The sequence below is a fragment of the Rhinopithecus bieti genome, unplaced genomic scaffold (genome assembly GCF_001698545.2).
Source record: "Rhinopithecus bieti isolate Rb0 unplaced genomic scaffold, ASM169854v2 scaffold_57691, whole genome shotgun sequence".
NCBI classification, from domain to species: Eukaryota; Metazoa; Chordata; class Mammalia; order Primates; family Cercopithecidae; genus Rhinopithecus; species Rhinopithecus bieti.
Window position 1 is genome coordinate 3898764 of NW_016824383.1, and position 19156 is coordinate 3917919.

A 19156-nucleotide genomic window follows, 5' to 3' on the forward strand; every position below is an offset into this window, starting at 1 on the left:
TTTTTTTTTGAGACAGAGTCTCGCTCTGTCGCCCAGGCTGCAGTGCAGTGGTACAATCTCAGCTTGGTGCAACCTCTACCTCCCGGGTTCAAGCGATTGTCCTGCTTCAGTCTCCCAAGTAGCTGGGACTATAGGCGCCCACCACTATGCCCGCCTAAGTTTTGTGTGTCTAGTAGAGACAGAGTTTCACCAGGCTTGAACTCCTGAGCTCAGGCAGTCCGCCCGCCTTTGGGATTACAGGCATGAGCCATCACGCCTGGCTGAGGAATCAAAGTAATTTTGGTTTGGTATTTCTCACTAATGAATGTACGTCCTTAACCACAAGGCTCCAGTAGTTTTATTTGAGGAATATTTGGTAATTGCATCTGTCACTTGGTTTTTGGCACTGTAAATAGTTGTCTTCTCTTTGCCTTTATTCCTTGAATTTAGTAATATACTATATAGATTGGTTAAAATCATCAAGATTCTTTGGTATATAATTTATTCCCATATATTGTAAAATGAGAATAATTGTGTCTAGCTAATTTTAGTTGAAGGTAATTGTTACCATAGTTTTAATTGAAGTTTAACTGAAAATGTAAAAATCATGTGTGGTCAATTTTCAGGTATTGTATATTTATTTTAATGGCTCTGTGCCTGGTATTAATACTGTTTGATAATTGTTTATTGCATAAGATATTACATGATTTCCTGTATTAAAGGTTTTTACTAGTGAAGCTTAATCTTTGTTTAAAAGAATAAAACTGCTCTTCTTTAATTTATTTGAACTTAAGTAATCTTCCAATGGTGGGAGTTTTGCCATCTATAAAATGACTACCTAATGCATAGGATGGATAGGATTAAATATATTGCTACATTTAAAAGCACTTAACACAGTTTCTGGTACATAGCAAACAATAAATAGTGGTATTAGCACAGTAGTTTTTGTTTTTTTATTGTGTTTAATACTTTTTGAGAAAACAGTTGTCTTAATTTCTTCAGTTCACATAGCTTATGGTCTGTTTCCAGCCTTTGAACAGGCACTTGAATTTCACAAAAGTAGAACTATTCCTGCTAACTGGAAGACTGAATTGAAAGAAGATAGCTCTAGCAGTGAAGCGGAGGAAGAAGAGGAGGAGGAAGATGATGAAAAAGAAAAGGAGGATAATAGCAGTGAAGAAGAGGTAAGTGAAAACAGCTGATACCTTTTAAAATTATAAATAACAGTTGGGTTTCCCTTGTGGGTTAGGATTTGGTATTAAGTCATTAATCAGATAAGTATTTTTAGCATGAGAAATATTTCATAATCTTGTATTTGTGATACTCATAATCAGATAGTTTACTTGGTTACTTTAGATGTATGACCTTGTGAAATTAAAAATATTAAGTCTGATTATCCTAATAACCTCAAAAAGATGTCTTAGTCTTTCCATGCTTTTGGTTTATGAGATGATTAAGAAAGTATCCACCAGGCTGGGTGCGGTGGCTAACACCTGTAATCCTGGCACTTTGGGAGGCCAAGGCAGGTGGATCACGAGGTCAGGAGATCGAGAACATCCTGGCTAAGATGGTGAAACCCCGTCTCTACTAAAAATACAAAAAAATTAGACGGGCATGGTGGCGAGCGCCTGTAGTCCCAGCTACTTGGGAGGCTGAGGCAGGAGAATGGCATAAACTCGGGAGGCAGAGCTTGCAGTGAGCCGAGATCGCACCACTGCACTCCAGCCTGGGCGACAGAGCGCGACTATGTCTCAAAAAAAAAAAAAAAAAAAAGTATCCACCTAGGCCAGGCACAGTGCCTTACAACCATAATCCCAGCACTTTGGGAGGCCAAAGCAGGCGGCTCGCTTGAACTCAGGAGTTCGAGACCAGACTGGGCAACATAGTAAAACCCCATCTCAACAAAAATAAAAATAATTAGCAGGGCATGTCAGCGCACTCCTGTAGCCCCAGCTATTGAGGAGTCTGTGTTGGGAGGATGGTCTGAGCCCTGGAGGTGGAGGTTGCAATGAGCCGTGAATTGACCATTGCCCTACATCCTGGGTGACAGAGCGAGACCCTGTCTTATTTAAAAAAACAACAACAACAAAAAAAACACCTACTTACCTAATACTTTAAAATGCTTTTTATTACCATGTAGACAGCTGTCACCTCATGAAATGTTTACATCTTCGTATTTTATTGATTTACCCAAAAAACTATAAAATACATCTTTCATTTAATATTTAAAAGAAAAATCAGGCGGGGCACTGTGGCTCATGCTGGGATGAGTAATCCTAGCACTTTGTGAGGCCGAGGTGGGCGGATCACGAGATCAGGAGTCCAAGGCCAGCTTGGCCAACATGGTGAAACCCCGTCTCTACTAAAAATACAAAATAATTAGCCAGGTGTGGTGGTGGACACCTGTAATCCCAGCTAGTCAGGAGGCTAAGGCAGTAGAATTGCTTGAACCCGGGAGGTGGAGGTTGCAGGGAGCCGAGATTACGCCATTGCACTCCCGCCCAGGTGACAGTGTGAGACCCTGTCTCAAAAAAAAAAAAAAGAAAGAAGAAAAAGCAGAAAAGTAAAGATCAATATCTCTTTGATTCAGAGAATCTTGAAGCATTTTATCTAAGACAAATGGGTAGATAGTTCTAATGAGATCATAAATAAGACATCTGGTTGTATGTGGGTCAAAGAGCTCAAATTTTGGATTTTATTGTAACTGGTGCTTTAGGTCTGGCAGTGACAAGGTACTCTTTAATGGTTTGCTGAACAGCTTCATAAAAGTTAATGAGTGGTGCAGATAGTGAAGGCTACTATATGTGACTATGAAATGAAATGTATTTAATGTGTTCAGTAAATTTATGTCAGTATGTAGTATTTTAGATAAGTTATGAAATTCTGCCTTTTAACTGTAGTAAACTGTTAATGAAATGAGATTGTTTTGGAGGTTATATTTTAGGGTATCGTGATCTGTAATGACAGTGTGTAATGTAGAAATTTCCCAGCTTCAGTCTTCTCTCTGACTGCTTTCTATTTAAATTGCTAAAATGAGCAATCATTCCCTTGCTGCTAAAAACCTCCTGAGTAGCTTTTTGTCACTGTAAAAGTTAAGCTTTCATATAGAATCTCCTTTATAGTCTAATTCCTGCCTCAATTTTTTCTCATTATTTCCCTTTCTATGCCCTTTCCCTTGAACTTTATGCTATAGCAATGTCAAATTACATATATTGCTGCTACTCACTTTTGCATACACTAGTACCTCTGTAGGCACCACCTTTTCCTTCCTCTCCTTCCTTAGCATGGCATATTCCTGTTCAGTTTTCAGAACCCTACTTAGGTGCCATCTCTGTAAAGAGAAACCTGTGAACCATCACCTCTGTCATCTCAGGAAAACATCACTTCATTTGCTAGTTTAAACTACTACTGCTCCTGGCTGGGCATGGTGGCTCACGCCTGTAATCCCAGCACTTTGGGAAGCTGACGCGAGCAGATCACTGAAGTCGGGAGTTTGAGATCAGTCTGGCCAACGTGGTGAAACCCCATCTCCACTAAAAATAAAAAATGAGATGGGTGTGGCCAGATGTGGTGGCTCACGCCTGTAATCCCAGCATTTTGGTAGACCCAGGCGGGCAGATCACCTGAGGTCAGGAGATCGAGACCATCCTGGCTAACACGGTGAAACCCTGCCTTTTACTAAAAATACAAAAAAATTAGCTGGACATGGTGGCGGATGCCTGTAGTCCCAGCTACTCAGGAGACTGAGGCAGGAGAATGGCGTGAACCCAGAAGGTGGAGCTTGCAGTGAGCAGAGATCACGCCACTACACTCCAGCCTGGGTGATAGAGGAAGACTCCATCTAAAAAATAAAAAATAAAAAATTAGCTGGATGTGGTGGCGGATGCCTGTTATCCCAGCTACTCGGGAGGCTGAGGCAGCAGAATTGCTTGAACCCAGGAAGCGGAGGTTGCAGTGAGCCAAGATCACACCACTGCACACCAGCCTGGGCGACAGAGCAAGACTTTGTCTCAAAAACCAACCAACCAAACAAAAAACCCTACTACTGTTTCTTATACATATTTTTGTCATTTATATTTATTGTCTATTTTTTCTCCCCCACAAATTTGTAAGTTCCTTGAAGTTAGGAATGCTGTCTTACTCGTATTCATACTTAAGAGTGTCTGTCATAGTGTGTAAAATATAACAAATGATAAATAGCTACCAAACCTTTTGGTGCTTAGTGTTTTCACAAGTGTTTTTGTAAAAGCAAATCTGCAGTATAGTGTAAACGTTTTCTTGAGTTAAAAGCTTACCTTAAACGTTTTTTGGAATAGGAATAAATTGGGCTGTTTATTGAAGTTAAATATTGTACCATGGGAACATTTAAGATAACATCTAGAAAATAGGTGTCTTTAGATTTGTATTTGATCTCCTTACCAAAACGTGAATGTATGGAGTCTGTTTAAATTGAGAAATGCAGATTTATCATTAGCAAATTAATGGTTGTCATTTATTTTTCTCTGCCCAATTAGAAAACCTAATAGTTTATCAACATGGGCTTTAAAAAAAAAATACCTTTCTTTCTTATACTGGCTTTTAAAGTAAAAAGACAATCTCGCTAAAGCAGTGGCATTAGGCACATGATTTTCCAAATTCAAAAATGCTGTGTTTTGATTTATTTAGATTACCAGTTGAATATCCTAACTTTTACTATTACAAATATGTATATTTAAGCCAGAGTAACTGTAAAGCCTAGCTGTATATTTGGAATCATTTTCTCTGCAGTTACTCCTAATCATGTTCTGTAATGGCAGGCTCCATAGCTTATTTTTCTTTTATTTGATTCAGCACCTAGCATAGTGCTTACACTTACAGGTGCTCAAGTGTTTGTTGAAGGGATGAAAGTCATTGAATTGATGAGTTCCTCAATCTTACCTACTACCCTGCTTCTTGCAGGTTGCTTCAGGACCAGCTTCCTGCTGCCACAGCCCTTGGCCACAGCAGCAAGAAGCTAGTCCCTCCCTTGTAATTGATAAATCGGGGAACTATTTTATTACTTGAAGATTTCCCTAAGTCTGAATCTTCAGGTATTGTATGAGATCAAGTTTGTTCCCCACTTTACTGGCATAGCTTGAAGTATATACAGTGGGGCTGCATAAAATGAAGGATACTTGCACTTACAGCTAATGGGACCCATACTTTTATAGTTCCTTGAGGAGTAATAATAGAGTTAGTTTTGGTGTTTAACCCTGACCCAGTTTTGCATAAGTTGAGAGTAGGTATTCTTGAACCTGTGACCCTGATTTGAAAAATAGATCTCTGATATGGTTAAAAACAAACAAACACGAACAATCTTGCTAGTCCTTTTCTCATATGAGAGTTTTACTGTGGGGATTCTAACTATTGAAATACTTTTTAAGACATATTCCTCTGTAAAACATATAATGTCTAGACTTACCTGGTTTTGAACAGCTTAGTGTTAAAAGAATAATTTTGATTAGGTAAAAAGCCTTTGAAGTATTTTAACGAACTCTAGTCTTGGCTGTTGGTAAGAAGTCTGCTTGTTTTATTAAAATGCTTAATTGAAGAAAATAATATTCTTCTGTGATTAAAATTAGGAAGAAATAGAACCATTTCCAGAAGAAAGGGAGAACTTTCTTCAGCAGTTGTACAAATTTATGGAAGACAGAGGTGAGTATTTTTTATTTATCCTTAACGTGTTAAGTTTTGGACATATAATTAGTATCCTAAAAATAAGAATAGAAGTTTGTTTACTGAACTTTATGTCATCAGTAATTATGGTTGTCTTTTTGGCTCTGGTATCACCAGCACCTAGCATAGCACCTGTCACGTAACAAGTAGAATGAGGCATTTGATAGCTTTTTGACAGATATTGTGGCTATGGACACATAAATGCGCGTATTACCCTGTCCTGCCAATCCCCTTACCTGTCCATGGGACCCTAAAGAACAGTAGCAAAATGGGAATTAGGCCAGAAATAGAGAAGAAAGTGTGACAGTCTCAGAGTGAGCCTTGGCTCAGCTTATTTAATCTGCCAAAAGCTGCTAAGGCCATGCAAGGATTGAAGGAAGAAGAATAACTTAGGGTAATGAACTAATCCTTCCGTAACCTCAACACTGTTGTTCTCGAGTTTATCTTCTTGGTCGGAGTCTACTTTCTTATTTTCTGGGAAGATGCTTGTAAGGGAGTAAGGAGAGGTTTTCTAGCTGGAAGGGAAGGGCAAAATGAATGATTAGTGTTTAGAAACACCACAATACTCTGGAAATTGAATGTTTTTTAAATCCCTGATTGTAATGCTGATGAGTAGAAACTGGCTCTGTTTGTCATCTTTTGTTTTCATAAATGATAATGCCTAACACAATATAAGTATCTTTTCATTTTTCAATATAAAATGTCTGATTCTTGTATTATTTCTTTACATGAATGGAGGGTTGGCCTAAGAAGTATGCTGTTTCATAGGCTGTTGTATAAGATAAATGAAAAGGCAAAGAAAATGAATGAAATCTAATACTAGAGAAGAGTGAAAAAATATGATTAAGCCAGTCATATATTTTGTAGAAATGGCCATATGAGGCATTGTACCCCTACCCTGTTATCTTCTCTACCACTTTCTCGTGGTTTGTTCGATTTAGCATCCTTGCCTTGCATTTTCTTGTGTTAGAATGAAACAAACAAACAAACATGTAGCTTTACTATAGAATCATTATTTAGAGAAATAGTAAGTTGGTAGAATACAAAGAAAATGCCATAAAAGCAACTCTCATTGGGAAGCAGTTGTCTAGTATTTATTTACTTGCTCAGCAGAGGGAAGAAAGTATGAGAGAATGAAAATAAAAGGTTTCAAAAATCTGGTTATGTGAAAAAATTTTAAAGTGGCCATGGGCTTGTTTATGTGTAGATACCATGTCTTTGATTAAAAAGATAATTTCTCATATATATATAATACTATAAATACTCAGTGATGGTATTTGAATCTTTTGAAATTTTAAATTAAAATGTAGTGTGGATCTAATATAGTTTGTGTTTTCTGTAACAGGTACACCTATTAACAAACGACCTGTACTTGGATATCGAAATTTAAATCTTTTTAAGTTATTCAGACTTGTACACAAACTTGGAGGATTTGATAATGTGAGTACTATAGTCAAACTGAAAAAACATCTTTTCATGTAACACGTTTTCTCAGATATCTGCTATCTCTGAAATTGTTTTCTAAACAACAAAAAAAATGTTTTCAGTAAAATACTAAGAAGAAAATAAAGTGGAAAGTACAGCTAGCCTTCTCAGACAAAATTTAAATTTTAAAGATTTTTTAGGTCAGGCATGGTGGCTCATGCCTGCAACCCCAACACTTTGGGAGGCCGAGGTGGGTAGATCCCTTTAGGCCAGGAGTTTGAGAACAGCCTGGCCAACATAGCAAAACCCCATCTCTACAAGAAATACAAAAATCAGCCAGTCGTGGTGATGCACACTTGTAATCCCAGCTACATGGCAGGCTAAGGCACGAGAATCACTTGAACGCAGGAGGCAGAGATTGCAATGAGCCAAGATTGCACCGCTGCACTGCACTCCAGCCTGGGTGACAGAATGAGACTGTCTCAAAAAAAAAAAAAGATTTTTTTCATATGAGCTTTCTGATTACTGTTAAATTGGTCAAACTTTCATAAACCTCTTTTTTTTAATCTGAATCACAGCACAGCCATATTGGTGGAAATCCTTCCTGTGTCTCTTTTTCACTAGACAGTGTGCTCCTTAAGACCAAGGATCTGTCTTAATATTGTTTATATTCTTAATCCCTTTAATAATATAAAGGGATTAAGGCAGGAAATGTTTGTTGAACTGATCTGAAGAAATTATTTTAAGATTGACATGATGTACAATAGTTACCCAGGCTGTGCACGGTGGCTCACGCCTTAAATCACAGCACTTTGGGAGCCAAGGTGGGCGATCACGAGTCAGGAGATTGAGACACCTGGCTAACGTGGAAACCCCGTCTCTACTGAAAATACAAAAATTAACCAGGCGTGGGGTGGGTGCCTCATCCCACTACTCGTGAAGGCGAGCAGAGAATAGGGACCGTGAGGCAGAGCTTGCAGTGAGCCTGATCGCTGCCACGCACCCAGCCTGGCAACAGAGCAGAGACTCTGTCCCAAAAAAAAAAAAAAAAAAAAAAAAAAAAACAGAAAAACTTACCCAATTGTGAATATTCTATGGAATAAAATACTTTACAAATTTCTGTAGACCTGCTTTCATTTATTAGCCTGTATATTTTATGGGAAATAATAAATCCTTTGAAAATGTTTGTCTCCGTTTCTTTGTTAAAAATTTTGATTAAAGAGCCTGAATATTTTTCTATTTTCCATAACTGGGTTTATTTAAAAGTCAAATGGGACCAGTTATGGTGACTCATGCCTGTAATCTCAGCACTTTGGGAGGCTAAGGCCAGAGGATTGCTGGAGCCCAGGAGTTTGAGACCCACCTGGGCAACATGGTGAGACTCCATCTCTACAAAAAAACATTTTAAAATTAGCCAGATGTGGTGGTGTGCGCCTATAGTCCCAGCTACTTGGGTTGCTGAAGCAGGAAGATCCCTTGAGCCCAGAAGTTCAGGGCTGTAGTGAGCTGTGTTTGTGCCACTGTTGTTGCACTTTAGCCTAGGCAATAGAATGAGATCCTGTCTCCAAAAAGAAAAAACAGAATCTCAAATGGCCTAATATTTCGACATTTATAATTTTCTGATATTTATGTTAGAGTACTAAAACCTTTATTTTAAACCAAATTTAGAATTTATCAAGTTTCTAAAATTCTTTTGAGACTAGAGCCAATAAATATAAAATATACTCATATATACTGTATCTATCAAAATGTTACTATATTAACACCTTTTAAGAGTTTTTGTTTCACTTTGTCCATTAGATTGAAAGTGGAGCTGTTTGGAAACAAGTCTACCAAGATCTTGGAATCCCTGTCTTAAATTCAGCTGCAGGATACAATGTTAAATGTGCTTATAAAAAGTAAGTTAGTATAATTGATATGATTATCTTCAGTATTTTTACCTAGAAAGCAGGATGAAATTTACCTTTTAACTGAGGCTAATTATTTCTTTAAAGAAATCAGAAAATTTTACTAGAGTAGTCATTCTATGATAGCATTTTCTAAAGTGTATTCTGTGAATACTAGATCTATGAGAAATTCTGTAAAGAAAGTTTTTGTGGCTAAGTACATTTGTCAAGTACTTCATAGAGGTTAAAAAGCTGATATTCTAAAGTCAAGTAAATCCACATTTGAATGCTAGTTCTGCCAATTGTTAGCTGTTTATGCCCTTGGGCCAGTTATTTGTTCTCCTAAGCCTCAGTTTCCTCGTTTGTAAAATGGAATGCTTGACCAGGCACGGTGACTCACACCTATAATTCCAGTACTTTGGGAGGCTGAGGTGGGCAGATGACTTGAGGTCAGGAGTTCGAGACCAGCCTGGCCAGCATGACAAAACCTTGTCTCCACTAAAAATACAAAAATTACCCTGGCATAGTGGCTCACGCCTGTAGTCCCAGATACTCAGGAGGCTGAGGCAGGAGAATTGCTTGAACCCAGGAGGTGGAGGTTACAGTGAGCTGAGATCGTGCCACTGCACTTCAGCCTGAGCAACAGAGTGAGACTCTGTCTCAAAAAAAAAAAAAAAAAAAAAAAAAATAAAAAAAAAAAAAGATGCTGCTGCATGCCTCAGGATTACTGTAGTGACTAAATGAGATTTACTAAGGCATCCATCCTCACACATAAGAAATGTGCAACAAATAGATGCTGTTACTAATACTATTAATACCTGTTATTGTTATGACTCTGAGCACAGTTTTTTAAATGAATTTTTTGACAAAATTTTTTGTTTGCATTGAAAAGATTAGAAACAACTAGAATAAATTAGAATGTTAACATGGCCCAATATCTGATAGTTTAGACAAAAGAAATGAATACACATTAAAAGTAACTCTGTAGTTACATTTTGAAATGTTTTCACCAAATGTAATTTCTCTTCATGTTTCCAGATACTTATATGGTTTTGAGGAGTACTGTAGATCAGCCAACATTGAATTTCAGATGGCATTGCCAGAGAAAGTTGTTAACAAGCAATGTAAGGAGTGTGAAAATGTAAAAGAAGTAAAAGTTAAGGAGGAAAATGAAACAGAGATCAAAGAAATAAAGATGGAGGAGGAGAGGAATATAATACCAAAAGAAGAAAAGCCTATTGAGGATGAAATGGAAAGAAAAGAAAATACTAAGCCCTCTCTGGTAAATCAGATATTGTTAATTGTCCTTTGCTTTCTTTGGTATATTTTCCATATCCTCTGTAAAGTTCCAAAATCAATATATTATATAATATTACTCTTTATTATTTATTTTCTTCATTAAGTGCTACTTTTGTATAATTTTTATCATAATAACTTCAAAATAGCTGTTAGCTATTTTTGTGTAGTGCTTTAAAATAGCAGGAGTTTCTTAAAAGTAATTTATAACTTTTAATATTAAAATTGGTTGATACCTCCTGTTGCTAAGAGATAAACCATGGATGCAGGTTGAAAATTTTTACTTTTTTTACTTTTGTTGGTTTCTTTCCTCTGATCTTTTCTAGGGAAGTAAAAGAATTTATTAGAACCTATACCTACACATTCTGATCAGGAAAAAGAAGTTAACATTAAAAAACCAGAAGAAAATGAAAATCTGGACGACAAAGATGATGACACAACTAGGGTAGATGAATCCCTCAACATAAAGGTAGAAGCTGAGGAAGAAAAAGCTAAATCTGGGTAAGAAAATTGTTTTTGGTTACGATGCATTTCAGCTTGATGGATTCGTATCATTTTCTGTTTGTATGTGTATATGTATGAATCTAAATTAATTGACAAAATATTAAATAATAGAGTGATTGGCATTTATTAATTAAATAGCATTCACTTCTTTCAGAGACCCTACCGATAGAAATTTGTAGAGAAAGATCATACTTTTGATCCATTCTTCTTGCTCTCATCATGGAAATTCATAAAATTTTTAGCTAGAGCAAAGTACTTTTTAGGTCTGCTGAATTACTTGATAATATAAACTTCGGGCTATGTCCGTGTTTTATAGATTGTATGTTGGCTGTAGGTTCTGAGAGTTGTATTTATTTCTTAAGCAAAAGCAAGGGTGGAAAAGGCCAAAAATTGTATGTTCTATCTTATGTGATAGTAGCATTTGTTTGTTTTAGTCACTTTGGAATGATGAATTATTTGATAATGTAATTTATGCACTACTAGTGGACCCCTGGATTTTATAGATAATCTTTGGCATTGAATCTTTTTTCTGAGGCTTAAAAAACATAAACATTTCTGTTAGTGTCTCATTTAAGTAAGTACAATGAATTTTTTAAAAAAAATCATTTAGCAGGCCAGCTGCGGTGATTCATGCCTGTAATGCCAGCACATTGGGAGGCCAAGGCGGGCAGATCACTTGATGTCAGGATTTCAAGAGCAGCCTGGCCAACATGGTGAAACCCCGTCTCTTCTAAAATACTAAAAGGAGTGGTGGCATGTGCCCATAATCCCAGCTACTCGGGAGGGTGAGGCAGGAGAATCTCTTGAACCCGGGAGGCAGAGGTTGGAGTGAGCTGAGATCGTACCACTGTACTCTAGCCTGGGGGACGGAGCGAGACTCTTTCTCAAAAAAAAAAAAAAAAAAAAAAAACCCATTTAGCATACTGACATTTGGCGAATAGGGAAGGGGAAAATGAAAATGGGGCTTATATGAATATAGTAAAAGTGTTTATTATACTTTGTTGTATTTTGTGTATAAAATATATATTTGAAGTATGCCTTACTGCTGTTGGAGACTATTTCAGGTATTAAGAAATTTGGTACAGATTTCAGCTTTTTGCCTAAAATCTTTTGATTGATCAGAGTTCTGAAATTTCGGTGGCACCATACAGACAAACATGGAAGAAAAAAATCCTAAATGTTTGTTGATTATACTTTGTTATATTTCTGTGTGTAGAAGTGTATGTTTAAAGGAGATCATTTTGATAAGAATCTTAATAAAGATTCAGCTTTTTACCAAAAAATCGGATTTTTAAATCTACAGATGTTTCTGGAACATCTGCTGTTTGCAAGACACTATGATAAATCTGTATTTTTCTTTGTTAATTTTTTAAGTTGGTGCTTCTGCTTATTTTATAGAATAAACTGTATTTTGTAGGTTTTTAGTATCCCCTTTAACTCTATAATTATATGGATTTTTATATACTATAGATATTTATTAGTATATGCGTACCTCAAACTAAAATTTTCCTGATGTGACTGCCCAAGTTTGGTAGATATTTTTTAGAAGCATTGCAGTTGGGACTGTTTATACAGTACTCCCTGCTTTTCCACAGTTTCAGTTACCTGTGGTCAACTGTGGTCTGAAAACAGGTGAGTACAGTGCAGTAAAGTATTTTGAGAGAGTGAGACAAGACCATATTCACATAACTGTTATTATAACATATTATAATTGCTTTATGTTATTAGTCATTGCTTATCTCATGCTGTGCCTAATTAATAAATTAAACTTTATCAGAGGTATGTATGTATAGGAAAAAACATAGTATATATAAGGTTTGGTACTATCCACGGTTTCAGGCATCCACTGGGGATCTTGGAATGTATCCCCTGCAGATAAGAGGGGCTTACTATAATTGATTTTTGAGTTTTATTAGATAGTTGCAGGGGAAAATTTTACAGTGATAATTAATATATAGGTATTTTTCTGGCATATAAACTTTCTCTAAGTAATAGGCTATTACCAAGAATGTTCAGTGTCCTTCTTCCATTGTCCAGATGTGGGAGATTGAAGAAGTTGATATATGTAAAATGTCTAGTTCAGTGCCTTGACCATAGCAGTTACTTAATACACTATCTTTTTTAAAAATTTTGTTTCATTGTAAAGAGTGTAACATCAAGTTGGGAAGATTTGATGTTTCTTTTTGAATTCAGATGAAAATTCTTACTGATACATTTCGTTTCCCAAGATATTCTTCTCTAAAATATGACTAGCTTAAATGCGTGTGTGTGTGTGTGTGTGTGTGTGTGTGTGTGTGCATGTATGTAATGTATGCATCAACTTAATTTTTTTAACCTGTATGCTGGTTGCATTTTATACTTTCAGAGGCTCTCTTTCTTGGCATTCTGTGTTCCATCTGGTTTAGCACATTAGTCTTGAATTTGCCACTGAAGTCTTAGAGAGGAGAATAGTTTTCTTTGGTTGATTGCCAGTAATTATGTTGTTTTTTCTTTATACTTCAGTGTATTATTAAAGTGAATTTCATTTGGTTTGTGTCTGAGGGTGATATTAAATGTATATTTTTAATTTTTGATTGTTTGATTTCATTAATACAAGAGTGTTGGGTTTCTGTTTTAGATTGAACGAAAATTTGCCTGGGCTACCACTTAAAGTATGATTGTGCTTGCTGTTGGCATTTAGAATTGTTTGTACTCATCAACTCAGTGTATTCTATGATGTAACATACAGCTTAGAGTTTGTCGTCATTTCAAAAAATTTAGAATTTTGATTCTATATCTCATTTTTATATGATGATTCTGAGGTGCATGATAAATCTGTTTTATTGTGGCAACAATAAAATATGCTTCTTTTCCCCAGTATGCAAAAATAGAGTCTTATGACTTAGGCAAGTATTCTTTCAAAACAAAGATTTAGTTTGCTATAAAAATAAAATTCCTCATAATGATTTATCATTGATAATGCCATTTCTGTTAATTTTTTAGATACTTTCTCCTTAATAAAATTACTTTTTCATAATAGAATATTAAGGTATTTTCAGTAGCATTGTTAATATTTTAATCTCAGTCTGGGTGCGGTGGCTCATGCCTGTAATCCCAGCACTTTGGGAGGCCCAGGCAGGCGTATCACCTGAGGTCAGGAGTTCGAGACCAGCCTGGCCAACACGGCGAAACCCCATCACTACTAAAAATACAAAAAATCAGCTGAACCTAGTGGCATGTAGTCCCAGCTACTTGGAAAGCTGAAGCAGGAGAATTGGTTGAACCTGGGAGGCCGAGGTTGCAGTGAGCTGAGATCATGCCACTGTTCTCTAGCCTGGGCAACAGAGCGAGAGACTGTCTCCAAAAATATATATATATATATGTGTGTGTGTGTGTGTGTGTGTATATGTATATATGTACATATATATGTATAGTATATATGTATATCTCAGATTATAGCTGGTTTCATGAAGGTTTTAGTTTTTTAAATACATATTTGACTGTACCTGAGTCTTTAAAATAGGAATAAGTCTTGAGAATTTTTGAGGAATTTGTGTCATGGTTCAGACAGAATTGATACATTTGATACTTTTGTGAACTTGGACTTACTTCCACAGGTCTATTAAACATCCCCCCAACACTCCTGTCCCACTATACAAAAGGAAAAGGAGAATAAAAAAGCATTATAGTACTGCTTATATCACTATTTATATATTATTTTTGTTGCCTATGTAATTACATAATTAGGAATGATAAAGTCTATTATCCCTAAAAAGGTTGCATATAGGAATATAAAACTGAAATTTTCAGTGGAGGAAGTTTTTTTAAAATATAAATATTATATTCATCAGGCAGGCACAGTGGCTCACACCTATAATCCCAGCACTTTGGAAGGCCGAGGTGTGAAGATTGCTTGAGCCCAGGAGTTCAAGACCAGCCTAAACGACATAGTGACACCCCTGTCTCTACAAAAATAAAAAATTATCTGGGTGTGGTGGTATGTGACTATAGTCCAAGCTACTTGGGATGCTGAGGTGGGAGGATCATTTGAGCACAGGAAGTCAAGACCACAGTGAGCTGTGATCAGGCCACTGCACTCCAACCTGGGTGACACAGTGAGACCGTGTCTCCAAGGAAGAAAAATATATATATGTGTGTGTGTGTATATATATGTATAGAAAAAAATGTGTGTGTGTGGTGTAATATATGTATATATATAATCATTAGTCTTAATATATAATATAGCATTTGTTTTAATATATATGTATTTTACATATCATTAATTTTTAAAGCTTAAATACTAAACTATCGGTTGTTCTGCCTTACGATGTTTAGTCATTTGTCAACCCTAAAGTGATGGAGTCTTTAAGTACAGACATACAGGACAGCAAATAAAACCAGACTAAATGTAGCCTTGGATTTCATATTGAAATTTAAAAAAAAATAAATCTAGTGTTTGGAAAGATTTATAATTGAAGATTTTCTCCACCTTATTGAATACAGATTGGTGGTCAGTACAGAAAGGATATGAATGCTCAGTTTTAGAAAGTACATGGTACTAAGAAGATAAAAATGGATGTAAGGCCAGGTGTGGTGGCTCACGGCTATAATCCCAACACTTTGGGAGGCCGAGGTGGGCGGGTCACCTGAGGTCAGGAGTTTGAGACCAGCCTGACCAACATGGTGAAACCCTGTCTCTACTAAATATACAAAAAAATTAGCTGGGTGTGGTAATGGGTGCCTGTAATCCCAGCTACTTGGGAGGCTGAGGCAGGAGAATTGCTTGAACCTGGGAGGCGGAGGTTGCAGTGAGCTAAGATCGCGCCATTGCACTCTAGCCTGGGCGACAGGAGTGAGACTCCATCCAAAAAAAAAAAAAGAATGTTGTAATACTCTTTCTAGAATAGTTTGACTTTTAGTTTCATGTACTTGTAATTGGCCTCTCATCTGTCTATTTCTTTGGAACATCAAAGTTGAGAAGATTTGTAGATGATGTTAATAAATCTGTGGTAATGAGAGTAGAAGTTGTGTTGAAGTTTAAAGGAAAGAACAAACCTGATAAGATATTGTTAGTACATTTTTAGAATATTTCTGTTTAAATTAAAATAGTATTTTAGTTATTATAACATTTGAAAATTCGGTTGGAGAATGTTTTAAAGTTATTAAGACTGCCATCTGCTAGTGAAAATTATTGTTTCAAACATCCTGAGACCTCCAGCTTGGGTGACAGAGCAACACTCTGTCTCTAAAAAAATGAACATCTTGAGGCTGGAAATATTTGAATGAAAAATAACTTTTAGTTGTAAAATGGCAATGAAGTATAATGTGGTTTTTTTTTTTTTTTTTTTTTTTTTTTTTTTGTCAATTGAGATGTAAAACACTTTTATTAATAAAACATGAAAACATTGGGGGGTTAGAGGTTGATACTTGCTTCTTGCTGTTCGGCACAAATTCTGTTCTTCTGACTTTTGGAAATTTTCTTTTACTGCACTTATTTTTGAATCTTCATTTTCTCTAAATGTGTCTTTCTGTAACCTTGGTTGTCTTACAGTTTTAGTTTTTAATAGTAAAGTGAAACTCTGAGAATTTCATACACGTGGAACCTGCTTTTCCTGGAACAATCACAGCCACAACTTTTATCAATATATGTGGTTTGGAACTGAAAAACTTGTGAAGTGTCTTTTATTAACTCTGCAATTTTTTAAACCTTTCAAGAGATGAAACGAATAAAGAAGAAGAAGAAGATGATGAAGAAGCAGAAGAGGAGGAGGAGGAGGAGGAAGAAGAAGAAGAGGATGAAGAAGATGATGACAACAATGAGGAAGAGGAGTTTGAATGCTATCCACCAGGCATGAAAGTCCAAGTGCGGTATGGACGAGGGAAAAATCAAAAAATGTATGAAGCTAGTATTAAAGATTCTGATGTCGAAGGTGGAGAGGTCCTTTACTTGGTGCATTACTGCGGATGGAATGTGAGGTAACTTGAGTTTTAGCTAGTGATTATTACCTAAAAACAATTATAAAATACTTTTGTATTTAAAAACTTAAGTGACGGATTACAGATTTATTAGTATTCTAATTGAGGTCATAGTACCTTATAAAAAATACATAAGTTTTTAGCATGTAAATACCTCACTTAGTGACTTACAATTAATGTTTTCAGTACTTGGAAGATATCCCTAGTGTCTAGAAAACTGAGGTCTACACACTTGATTTTTGTGTACTACGTGTAGATTAGTAGACAAAACATTGATGAAATGATCAGAACCTCTGGACATCTGCAAACCAATTATCAGGCTGCTTGCTGTCTTGCATTTTAAACTACATTGCCACAGTAACCTCTCTTTTGTATTCTTAAGTCATTTCTTTCCTTCTGTAGTCAGGGATTTAAAATCCTAGGAAACATTAGCTATTTAAAGAAAGCCTTATCTCCTTATTAACAGCTATTGCATTACAACCTTATTCAGAAGTCTCTGAAATTTATTAGTATCTTTGAAAAAATATGGTTGAACATGTAAGCAGGCCTGCTTCACTAAAATAGAATGCACTTTTTGACTGCTCCTGCCCTAGGGAACTGATAGGCAAGACTGAAATTTGGTTTTAAGTCGTGTTCAATGACTTAAGCATTTTTCTTAGATAAATTTTCTTTGACTTTCCAAAGAAATTTTGTATTTTTATTTTATCCAAAATTGGCAAGCCAGTTTTGGGATCTGTTCGTTCAGTTTTCTTTTAAGAATAATTTAATTTATTTTAGAATATCTGATACTGTATTTGAAATGTAGCCTGTAAGACAGTTAAATACCTGGAAAGATTACCATAGAAGTTTTAAGTTGTGGTTTCGTGGTGTACCTAGTGTCTTCAAGGAGGAATACAGTTCTCATGCTTTATACTTAAATTATATTCTGTAGTTTGGGAAGTTATTAGGAAGGCATCATCTCAAATTCTGTGTTTGAGTGTTGCAAATTAAATTTTGATTCTCTTTAATCACTTCCCACAATGCCTTTTCCCTAAAGAAAATCACTTCTGAGAGTTTTGAGGCTGTCCTTACTAACTTTTCATTCTACTTTCACATACATATAAATGTACTCATAGAAAATAGATAGTATTCTTACATGCATGTGTTTTTAATAAATTATACTATACAAAATTCTGTTTCTTAAATTTTTTGTTGTCCTGTTGTATAAGAGGAAGCTCATGATCTAATCTGATTACCTTTCTTATTTTGAGAAAAGTACCAGTCTGATCCATTCTAATGCTTGGAAGAAAATAGCAAATAGCAACTTAAGTCATGAGGAAATGTTCAGAAGTTTTGTTTTGGGCTCATTCTTTATTGTTTCTAATCAGGATACAGTTTTAGATTTTAAGAATATGTGTCGTCAGAGCTTAGATTTGATAGTTATTCAGAAACATAAGTTTTTCCAGATACCACTTTTAACACACTGCACAATTTATCCTTTCACCTGTTGGTCCTTTTTTTTTGTGTTTTGTTTTGTTTTGGTTTTGAGTCTAGCTCTGTTGCGCAGGCTGGAGTGTAGTGGCATGATCTCTGCTCACTGCAACTTCTACCTGCTGGGCTCAAGCGATTGTTGTGCTGCAGCCTCCTGAGTAGCTAGGATTGTAGGTGCCTGCCATTGTGCCTGGCTAATTTTTGTATTTTTAGTAGAGACAGGATTTTGCCATGTTGTCCAGGCTTTTCTTGAACTCCTGACCTCAGGTGATCCATCTCGGCCTCCCAAAGTGCTGGGATTATAGGTGTCAGCTGTTGGTTCTTATGCTGCCTTTCTGGTACATGTTTTTCCTCACCTGAAGGCCTGGCTATTAATATATTCCAAAGAAGGTACTTGAGATCTCAGATATAGCTACCAAAAGAATATTTTGCCCAATTTTTGACTTCAAGTCATTTTGATCTTACTAAATTATCTTACTGAATATAAATGTAGAGGGAGTTCTACTTCTGCCTAGGATATAAATGTAAATGTAGAATATGTTAGTTTAAAATTAGGAAGAAAAAAGCTGGTGTGGTGTTGCATGCCTGTAGTCCCAGCTACTGAGGTGGGAGGATTGCTTGAACCCAGGAATTCGAGGCTGCAGTGAACTATGATCATGCCACTGTACTCCAGCCTGAGTGCCAGAATGAGACCCCATCTCTTAAGAAAAAATTTAGAAAGAAATACTTAGATTAGCAAAAACGAATAATTACAACGTAATGCCCACGAGATAGAGTCACAACACCATTTACCTCTCTTTTTAGTTTTTCTAATTATTTTGCTAGTTTACATGTGGAGGCAGTTTTTCCTCATGGCCTTTATGAAGTATTTGAAATTCTGTAAGAAATGGATAGAATTTAGGTGTTCTTCAACTTTCACTATATATAATCAAGGCTTCCTTCCCTCC

General features: G+C 36.1%; 1 protein-coding gene across 1 annotated transcript in view; it reads left to right on the forward strand.

The window, feature by feature from the left end:
• ARID4B (AT-rich interaction domain 4B) overlaps nt 1-19156 on the forward strand; it is a 148285-nt gene that overhangs the window by 95508 nt on the left and 33621 nt on the right. Inside the window, 7 exon segments of the mRNA XM_017862266.1 lie at nt 1009-1163; nt 5580-5652; nt 7019-7113; nt 8899-8996; nt 10023-10287; nt 10612-10781; nt 16479-16739. Coding sequence (XP_017717755.1) covers nt 1009-1163; nt 5580-5652; nt 7019-7113; nt 8899-8996; nt 10023-10287; nt 10612-10781; nt 16479-16739 — 1117 coding nt within the window.